The 11108-nt window shown below is 39.0% G+C and overlaps 1 protein-coding gene across 1 annotated transcript in view; it reads right to left on the bottom strand.

Annotated features, from left to right (window-relative positions):
- Positions 1 to 2072: 2072 nt before the first annotated feature.
- The window catches only part of CFAP97 (cilia and flagella associated protein 97), a 39786-nt gene continuing 30750 nt past the window's right edge, over positions 2073 to 11108 (bottom strand). The window contains exons 5-6 of the mRNA XM_009330671.1: positions 4699 to 4849; positions 2073 to 3997 (exon numbers count right to left, since the gene is read on the bottom strand). Of these exons, the coding sequence (XP_009328946.1) occupies positions 3870 to 3997; positions 4699 to 4849 (279 nt within the window). The 3' untranslated portion in view covers positions 2073 to 3869. The remainder of the gene's footprint in view (positions 3998 to 4698; positions 4850 to 11108) is intronic.

The raw sequence follows: 11108 nt of genomic DNA, 5'->3' as shown, positions 1-11108 counted from the left end.
GAATGCCACAGTTACAGTTACTGGATAATCTCAGCTGGAGATAGAGGGTCCCACTAGCCAATCTAGGCTGTCAGGGAAAGAAGCATCATGCCCCAGGTGGCAAATCTCAGCCACCTGTGTTCCCCTTGTGAAGTCCCTCTCACTTTAAACCAGAAAAATCTCTCAGTAGCATGTTGTAGTCCTAAGAGCCACGGTGTGGAGAGAACTGTCATTTTTGTTCCAAGCTCTGACCACATATAATACAGTGGAGAGAACTGTGATTTTCATACACAATCAGAGCCCAGAACAGAAATCGTGGAGAACGGCATTTTAGGACTCTCCAGGGAACAACACAGGTGATCCTGGAACCAGAAGTGACAGCTACAAGGATCAATGTTGCCAAATCCTGTCTCATCTTGGCCAGGAGGAGAATTACCAGGAGACATATAGCAGCTTTCTTGACCAAGGTACTAATTAGAACCGTGCATCCTGAAGACAAACCAGATCCGTATCACAAGCATTAGCAATCCCTGCCAATATCTGAAACAAGATGACCTCAACATAATTTCAGTCTTGGAAGATGGCTCCACGTGCAGCTCTATTTCTGTATTTCCTCATTCATCCCGTGACAATGACATGGTTCATCCACTATTTTGCTCAAGACTTTGAGCAGGTAAACACCACAAAGATGTACTCAGTGTACGGGGTTCATAAGATATACCACTTTGGTACCAAAGGAGCATTTTCTTCTCCTTCACCATTTAGTTTGTTGATATATCACTGTGTATTCATCATCACCTGCTTATGATGGTCGTGACTGCGCAGCTAGGCGGCTTGATGTAAGTCACTGCCCTCATCTCCATCACACTGATGTGCAGACTGTGCTCCAGGGAAAACCACAAGCTCTCATTTGCCAGATAACTCAGTGAGCTGCCCCGGTTGGGAAGGCAGGAAGTTATTTTTGTCTATTGACCATGGAGAACAAGGAAAAGCACTGGGATAAAAATGTTATCAGTGACCTGTTAGAAGGAAGTGTCTCAGGCTTTTTACAGGGGTTTATCCTGAAACTCACTAGATGACAATCAGGAAAATACAGTCCAATGTAAAATCTACATACATCACGGAAGACATATAAATCCAGCCAGCCATTTGATTTAGGACAATCAGACAAACCCTCATCTGAGTGGCAGGATGACAGCAGAGATGCCTCAGGATCTTCAGTAAAGACTACAAGCAATCTGATAGAAGACAGGCTCTGGCACAGGGGAAAACCTATACATTCCATATGAGGAATGGCCTTGCGTGATTCTTCCAAATTAGCTTGAGTCTCTTAGGTTCACTGGGATTAAAACCGAGTTCTAAAGGATTCAGTGGTCTGCTTGGGAAAACGCCCTTCCCACGTCACCTATCCAGACAGGGATGCATCATCACTCCCATGTTCTTCTCATATAGTCAATGATCTGAACTAGGGCCTTCTTTAAGGCCTTCAGTATTGTAGAAAGACTACACAGCAGAACCCTATCCTGGAAGAAACGGAGCCCACAATGAGGCAGGGACACTTCCAGAGCAAAAACATGACAGAGGCATCACAGTCCATTTCTCACAGTAGTGAGATCAATATGCCAGTGCTGCCACCTGAACTGGCAATCCTGTCACTTCAGCAGGGAGATCAGCTCCTACCTGAAACCGTGTGTCAAACCAGTGTGGCAGTTCACTTTAAGGAGGAAGCAAAGCAGCTTGCACTTTTCTTTCAAAGAGATCCTCTGGAGGGGAAAAGAAAAAAAAAAAAAAGGAAAGTACAAGAGAACATAAAGTGGCAGCTTACAAAAAAGACAGAAAACAAGTCTATTAGAAACAGGATTTTTTGCTATAAAAATCTTGATGAGATTATCTAACTTAATGAAGACCTGTCAATATGGCTTATTTTAAAAAACCCACACCAAAGTCACTAATAGGTAGAGCGTATCAATGAATACACTGATTCCTTGCATCTTCCTCCACTACACATAGTACAAAACACTTCTCCCATGACCTCCTTTGCACTTTAATACCAATTATAAAATTCTGAAAGAAGCCACTGCAATGACAAACAATTCATGTTAAATATTTTATTTCTTATGATTTACAAAAATGACATACAAAATTGACAGTCTTTCATAACAAAGTTAAATAAAATAAGATGAAGCGATTAAAAGTAATCCATTTTGTGAATTCCTTCACAGAAAAAAATTACCATATGAACATTCAAAAGTATTTAAACTGTGACCCTGATATTCACATTCAAGGACAAAAATCTTTAAATAGTGAATAATTTTAATTAGCACAATAGTACAAATAAATACAGCAGCACTATGCAAAAAATTCCTTACAGTCCCTATCAATGAATAATAATTGCAATAAAAATCTGTTTGCCACAATGCTGCTTAAAGTTAAAAGTTCAAATATTGTCAAACAGCTAAATTTGATCCACAAGTCATCAGGTGCAGAAGCTCTGCCAAACTATCACACAGGACCAAGTAAGAAGTTTGTTACAATGCAGAACACCTGAAAGCCTAAGCCCTCATGCAAGCACGAGCAAAAAATAATAAACTTTCCTTTTCATAGGGCTAAGACCCAGCATTACTGAATACAGCTTTTTTCTTTATGCATAATACAAAGAGATTTCCTCTATCTCTCCTGGGAAGAAGCTGGGGAAGCAAGCAGGGCTCCTGCAATATCCATAGATAGTGGCATCACCATTTTATGCTCTTCGTAAGACTACAGTCCTACAAAATAAGGTCACTGAAAGTTTGCCTTTACATATAGAAATAAAGCATACCACCTACTATTTGCGATTACCAATTCCATTAAATTTTGCTCCCCTTGTAAATGGATGTTGCTACTGAAGCTTATCTGATGCTACTACAAATATTTGGTATGAACATGACATTAAAAAACAGGTTAAAAAGCCTAACAAGATTTTCTGTTTCTACTTTTTTTTTTTTTTTTTAAATCCTGGTTAGTAGTCGCTCCCAAAATCAGATGTTCAAGTTTCCTGCAGCTCAAGTTCATATCTCCGCACGGAGAAGGGCAAGGACCTGCAAAAGCAGGGCCATAAAATATTTCCCATGCTTAGTTACTTTCTCTAGCTTGGAGTATGTAAAACTTACTCTTGTTTAGAGTGAATCTGAAACTGTTGTTCACCAGTCTTTACTCTTGTTCAAATAGCATCAGATGCTTCTTTCCTACACAAAGGTCCCAATACAACTTCCAAAATTCTTTTAAATCTGGAAGAGACACAGCCTTGAGTATAAAACAAACATTCGACACCTGGAGTGCAAGAGTGGCAGAACATCATCTTCTGCAGCCTCAGTATTCTAGCTAACCATGCAGGAATACACAATCTGCTTTTCACCTCTTCATGCTGCTGTAAAAAGAAGATTCTTTCAGTCATAAGAACATGACCCACAAAGTTCAGAAGGCTTACCTAAAGCCAGGATGAAAAGCAAGGACAATCTAGGAATTAAGCATGTGCTTACGAGTTCAATGCAATATTTTAAAATATTATTATTTTAAGGATTTTCTTTACATCTGCACCTATAGTGCAGCAAGTCTGTCCTTCCGTGTTATGGATACAAATTCCACTTATGATTTGAGAATAAAATAATAATTAGCAATTTCTATTTAACTTGTCCGTTTAAATACCTCCTTCTCTTTCATAAGTTCTTCCTGTCATGGAAAACACTGACTGAAGTGAAAGTTTCACTTAAAACCATTTTATAAGCAATTATATCATATGCAATGCATTTTAATCACTGAACAATGCAGAAAATTTTTTGCACATAGAATTTACAAAAGCACTAAAAATAGAAGTCTGAGGATCATCTCAGAACGTGAGGCAAAGAACGCACTTATAACCAAGCAGCACGAACATTAGTGGGTTTAGGTCTCTGTAATGCCCCGCTGGCTGAATCAGACACGGGTTTTTCGTTCCTCTGGCTCATTGTACTTGGTACAGCGGATGCTCTTGAAGTGCCTCCTGTTAACACACACACACACACAAAAAAGAGTGAGAGTGCTTATGCTCCGTACAACAGAAAACTTCATGCTATATTAGTACTGCAACAGTCATTACCATAGTTTCCAGAAAAAAAAACAAATCACAGTAAGTTGAATACAAACCCAAAATGTTATGAGTTGTTTGTAAATGGTCAGGACAAAGAATTCAAGCCTATGCTATAGCGCTGTGGTTCTTTAACGTGATCTATGGGGACACAGGATCTACTTCCAAGTATTACACACAAAATTTCTAAGAGAAACAAGGCTAGTATCAGTAGATTTCCATTTTCTGAATGAGAATTTGAAACTTCTTTGGGTTTTCATGTTCTGCTTTGTTTTTTTTTTCCCCTTCTCATCTCCTTTCAATAAAGGGTACTGGCAAAACGAGAAATATTTCTTTACAACAGTGGTTTTCTTGACCTTCTTGGAAAAGATGATTAACAAGATAATTTATTAGAAATTTAGGAAGGTAAGTAAACAATTCATATGGTCATCATACTTTTGGTAGGATTAAAAAAAAAAATCACTTTAATGATTTCTGTGTGATAAATGATCAATCTAAGGAAGACAGAGAAATTAATTTATTTGCTATTCTTAGCAGTATGTGCGTCACAATTCTGAATTATAAAAAGATAAACACATGCAAAGAAATGCAAGTATCTGCAACTTCAAAGTACTTACTGGAAGGACTAAGCTGGCTGAAAGCAGATTTTCCTCTTCTTACAGATGGTGAAGAATTTAGATAACTCATCTGGCGCTGATAGTCCATCAATTGTTCAGAACGCCTCATACCAGCTGTTGGTTTCACTGCTTCCAGTCTTTTCAGGAAAGCCTTAATATTGAAGAAAAATATCATCAAGAAAGAGAAAGGATAAACAAAAAGCTATGAAACAAATATTCACAAATTGATTTTTATTTGAACCTCAAAAAACCCTCAACTTTTTAGCATTGCACAACACAAACTCCCCCACTGGTGACCAGCATAGGCTATTCTGCTCACATTCAACTCTTTTCTCAGTGTTATAAGATGACACAAATAGTAAGCATCCCTTACATATCATCAATTCTATGTTGAGTACATCTTTAGTACCCCATAGTTCTCTGTACTTTATGATAACTTGAAACAACACATCTGTTTGGTGATAGTAAAGGTGATGGGAAGATGGGCTGCGCTCTTCTAGTCCTACCTTTGGTTACTCCTCTCTTCTAAATTTCTGGAAGGATGAGAAGTTGTTTTTTTTAATCTTTGCTTTGCAAACGTACTTAGACCATTTTATATTGCCCTACAAGATCCCCAGAGAGAATTACTGACCTCAATTCTGTGAAAGTAACGTCAAAAGGAAAGCACAAACATCCACTGGACAGTATGTGTTTTATCCATAATGTAATTTCAAGAGATTCTAGTTGAAATTACTGTTATAGATATCATTTCCTCTTGTTGAAATTAACCCTGGCAATCATGCAGCAAGCATTAAATTAGGACAGCTACTTGATAGTATCTGTAAGATACAGACAATTTCTCATTCTACATAACTACTTCTACTTGAAACAGGATTAAGAAATTTCCATAATCTAAATAAAGAACCTGATGGCAGGACAAATTTGGAAGTGCCCAGCTACATACAACTTCCAATTAACGACTTCACATTTTTAATATATTTTGCCTCCAGTGCTTGCCTTGCATAGATCTATATATTCCCTCCACTAACTAATTTCAATCCATTTGAAGGCCTACAAACATTTGGCAATGACAAAACCATTGCTGGTCAGGGTTATGACATGCATCCTATCAATGAGAGACAATGCAAACTGCGATTACACAAGTCTCCAAAGTACTAAAAATAATGATTAATAATGTTAATTCTGTTAATAACGATGTATTGTCTAGATGCATACTTACACGGTAGAAGTCAAGAATCTGTATAGCCATTAAACTGCACTTCGTATGAAACAATCATTCTTCCCCACTGCCAATCAGGTACTGATTTTTTTTTTTTTAATTTATTTCTTTATTTTTTAAAGAAGAACTTAAAAAATTACAGAAAGTGACTTAGGAAATAGTATAGTATTCACAGGATGTCAGTTGTCATTGTCTAGCTGTAATAGGAATCTACAAAGTCTTGGTAGTTCATGCACGGGCACTGGAAACCTGCACAGAGTGCACAAGGGAGAAAGGACAAGTGATTTTGGCTCAGACACAGTATGTCACAAGTGCTTGCATCAAGTGCCAGTCAGTTCATCGTCAAGTGGAAATACCTAGGTAAGCAAAAGTCAAAGGAAGGACTTCAGCTAGAAATAGCTCTTCACTAAAGCCAGTTGCAGAACATGAAATGGTATGTCTCTAAAAGTTACATCCAACAATTTACTCACAACTTCATCCACACATCCTAACACAACTACATACATTTAGACATGCAGAGATCACTTATTTACCTTCAATATTAAAAATGGAAGCTCTCAATACGTTCAGTTCAATCACAAATGGATCAGATAAATTGTAGAAGTGACTTCCCTAGGAGAGTCGAGCATGTTTCAAGTCTGCACTCCAACTGTGACAGCCTCATAGAATTTGCATACTGCAGTAATTTCAAGCTTGATTCTGAACATATAATATTTACATACGCCTGCTTTATTCTAGTTTAAATACAATTCTCTGCTTTTGCTTTTATGCCTGTATTTTGGCAAGTATCAAGTCCCCATTACTAAAGCAAAAAAAGAGGCCTCTCTCAGTACTAAAACATTACTTTTTGAACAGGTTAACACCGGACTTGATACAGCCCTGAGCTACAGAAAGAGCAGATACAGATTACGCGGTGCAGAAGTGTTCTAAGAAAAGCTCTTATAGAGAAGGAGAGAATATCTCCTGTGGTTCCCTTGCCCTCTGCTGCAAATTGTATCAAGGGCATGTTAACTTACATCCTATTTGCAGTCATGAATTTTGCAGTTTGGAGAACGGCCTGCTGCATACAGAAATGAACTCATCAACACACTGAAACGGCAGTCCTGACCTACTAAATCTATAACCTGGTACTAATCCGATTCTTATGGTTTTATTACCAACCCAACAATCTTGAGGTCCTTAACCAAGGAACTACCTTGTACAACGGTACAAGTACCTTGAACAAACGTTCTTTTCCAATTATACTAATTCTTGCATCATGTTCTCCTTTTCAGAAATGGACTGAAGAACACTGCCACTTCCCTTGTTCTTTTGAAGTGCTAAGTCTCTGGAGCCTTAATCCTGCACCACTGAAGGAAACAGAAACTTCATCATTGATCTTAATGACCAAAGAATCAGATCACATAACATAATCCAGGTGTTCAGAACTAAATATATGTTCCCAATCTGATTTAAGGAATATATATTAAAAAAAAAAAAAGAGTAACAGACACTAATGGCAGGAATGTCATTAGTTGCTCTAAATTGCATTGTAGCTCCTCAGAGGTCTTGATTCAAGCTCAATACATATATACTATCGTATCATTAATGACCTCCCAGCTTGGCAAAAGCCTCCCAAGGCTTCTATTTCCCTCATCTTCTTTTACTATATTATAATACTGAGTTTACAATAGAAGTAGAATAATAATATTTAAAAAAAAGAAAAAAATCACAGAAGGTGTTCCTGCATGATTACCTTCTAGGAATAGGAGAATCCTTTATAAATCTAGGCATCTGGACATAGAGTAGTATCTATAAAGACACTAAAATACATATTGTCAATGACAGAAGAAAATGTCAGATTGCCAACATCTGGAGAACAAAGGAACCTGACACTGCGTCAAAAGATTGCTGCTATACAATGGACCAAGATAAATGCTGCTAATTCAAGTTTGGGCATATCAGGATGGCACTAAAGCTAATTCTAATGCTGTCAGAAAAAGGAAAAAGAAAAATAAAAATCAAAAATCAGTACACACTCTTCTGCAGCTATGTTGAAAAAGAAAGAAAAAAACCACTGAAAATGCAGCACTCCTAAATTGAGTTCAGAGAGAAGGTAAAAAACGTTACTTTTTCTTGTTTTACTTTGCTTTTTAAATGCATGAAGGCTTCAGTTTCACCTCCTTTGAATCCTAACCAGCTGACTAGTTGTGCCTTGACAGCTGTTCACATTTATTTATATTATGCCTCCTCTAATGTCACTGATGTTAGTGACCACGCTGTCCCCTTGCAGAGTTCGGGTGGGGGAGGGGGAAGTAGGTAACAGTGCATCCAAGGACATGTTTCTGTTCTTATCAATACAAGTATTTGTAATTTTCTTCAATTGCCAGTTGCATTAATTAGCTCTAACCCGACAAACTCTAAATGTCAAAAAACTCTTAAAGTTCTTCAATCTACAGAAAAGTCTTTTTAACTGAACAGCTATCAAGTTTACGTGTAGCTGGCATCACCACAAAGAAAGTAGGCTAAGAGTAAAAAAAAAAAAAAAGAAATCCCACAAAATTGAGCAGTGGGCAAAATAACCAAATCTTTCCTTGAACCTGCCAATTAGTCAGTCTTTATTATAATTACCACAGCAGTGTTCAGGAATCTCAAGTCTGGGTCAGGAATCAGCAGATCACAAAAAAATCTGACCACAAAGAGCCTATAGCCTCAATACTATGATCACAGAATTGCACTGTATTTGCACCATACCGCAGTATATTTTAGCCAGGAACATCTGCATGCCAATCCCACATCCTGATAGCTTCCCCTGATGAGAGGGCCATAGAAGCATCTTTTTTTTTTGCATTGCACTTTGTAATCTCAGGAACTGCCAACATTTTGTCTTTAGTCTTGGCATAAAATGGCTTCGAACTCAGTAAGTGAAAGTACCTTATAAAACCCTGTGTGCTTGAGTTTCTAAGGAGCCACCAACACAACACAAATTCTTCTGAGCTCCTAAGACCCAGAAAACTACATTCTCTTTCACAACTGCACTCCCCACAGCTTTCTCCTCCAGACTGAGACCGATAAGGCTGAACAACCTTGGTATTCTTTCTACAACCACGTAAGTATGCAGCATCTGAAGCCTGATGCTTTCAGACTTGGGGGTGGTCCTTGGGGATGGGACAAAGAGAAGGCAGAGAAAAAGCAGTGTGGAATACGTCGAGGGAGAAGTGCAAGATGCCCAGGCACAACACTGGTGGACCAGTGCCCTCCCCCTCCTGTTTCTTTCCATGCCTAAAAGTTATCTCCCTGGTTGCGGCAGGACACGGATGGCAGAGCAGGTGCAGTGCAGCCCAGGATTGAAGGCTGTGGCTCAAGATAAGGTATATTCTTTGTATGTGGTGGCAGCCAGTTAGGGGTATGGCCAGAGGCACTATCCCTCCCTTGCCCTTTTCTCCCCACCCAATTAACACAGGCCATCAGCACCATTAAATCAAGTGGAGACAAATGAATACACATTCATTTATATCAGTACAGTACTTGCATTTCTAAAGGATGTTCAGGTTTTCCAGCAAGACAAAGGCAGCCCAGACCACAAGAGAAGGGAAACAGTTTGGCTAAAGGATCTTTGTGCTGGTAGCAGCCACAATGACTAAAGCAAGTGGTGGGGAGAAGCATTCATGACATCTGCAGCACAGATGACTCGAGGAACCAAGCAAGTGAAAAGAGAAAGACGGCCCATGAAGAGAAACACAATAAATGATTTTTTTTTTTTTTAAATTTGTGTGGGAGGGTGACTACACTAGAACTGGGACCAGGGTTGGATCTGTTGGGGCTTAGGGTACATTTTGGGGCAGTATGAGGTGGGGGAATGAACAACATGGAGTGTTATGTACAGTGAGTCATAACAGCATGGGGGAGGAAGAATGCAGAGGGATGCATGGGAAGACCAAATATCCACAGAAGAGGAGAACACCCTCATCCCCCTTGATCCAAGGTTTGAGAACTGCTGTCCCAGACCTGCTGAGATCTTCCAGCAAACTTCCAGTGTGACCTCAAAAGGTCACTTGTTCCCTAGGAACTTGGCTGAACACAGCAGCTTAGCTCACTAAGATCATCTAACACATAAATCCTAGTCAGAATTAATAAAAATTATGAAAAAGCCCCAACAAAAACCAACACAGAGATATGAATTACTTCTAAGTTTAGATGAAGTGACTGAAGAATGGTGTGGTGGCTGCAAATCTATATTTCAAGGTCCCCAAATACTTACCTGTATATACCGGTATAGATTTTTGCATCACACAATAAACCATTAGAAGTTTAAATGGTGTGTAGTGTCCAGTCTATGAACTTGAGTATCTTATTTATACTGGCAGAAATAATGATTAACATGTCAATACAGATAGAAACACATATATGCAGACATGGGAAAAAAGTAACACATCAGTCACACTTATGTCCATTTCCACTGGAGAGGAGACAGGGTTGAGAGTATCTTCAAACACAAGAGTAGAATGTTTTCTGAAATCAGCAGCATCCTCTATCGGCAAAAGACACGCTCTGTTCTTGCTAGCTCAGATAAGCACTCAAAAGCAGGTTCCACTTACGAAAGCACACAGTCAAAAGCAGCAAGTACAAAATTCTGACATTAATTTTAACAGCAATCTATTTTGCTAATTGTGTTTTTTCCATAAATGGCTAATCACTACCTTATAACTACTATCCTTCAGAGCAATGCACCTTTTTATTCCATCACAGCTCTTTCTAGCAGAGTCTGTGGGAGCAACATATATTCCCTGTACCTCCTTGCACCCTTTCACAAAGCTAGAGAGTACCAAACCGCTTAGATTCCTCTCTAATTTCTAATATTTTAATTACTTTCCCCCGCATCACCTCTGATGCCAAATGCCTGCACCAGAAGTCAAGCTGTCTTTCTGATAACAGTAAATACAGGCATTACTCCCAAGAATGTTCTAGTGGAACAAGTGAAAGTTTTCCCTAGACAAGGTGTTAACCTCAGGATAAGAAATTATAAAAGCTGTAATCCAACGGGGGTGGGGTGGGGGGTGGGGAAGGAAACAAACCTCTGCATCAAAACTCTGGGTAGGAGTAACTGCAGGGCCTGTCGTTTTGTTGTCAGATCCAGAGACCTTCTCTTCCCCTTGAGGGTACTGAATGGTGTTGAACAGGGCTCAGTAGGCATGGGCCAGGCCCCAGCATG

This window comes from Pygoscelis adeliae, unplaced genomic scaffold (assembly GCF_000699105.1).
Source record: "Pygoscelis adeliae isolate BGI_AS28 unplaced genomic scaffold, ASM69910v1 Scaffold167, whole genome shotgun sequence".
NCBI classification, from domain to species: Eukaryota; Metazoa; Chordata; class Aves; order Sphenisciformes; family Spheniscidae; genus Pygoscelis; species Pygoscelis adeliae.
Note: the sequence above shows the minus strand (reverse complement) of the source record. Positions and strands in the feature narration are given on the sequence as shown.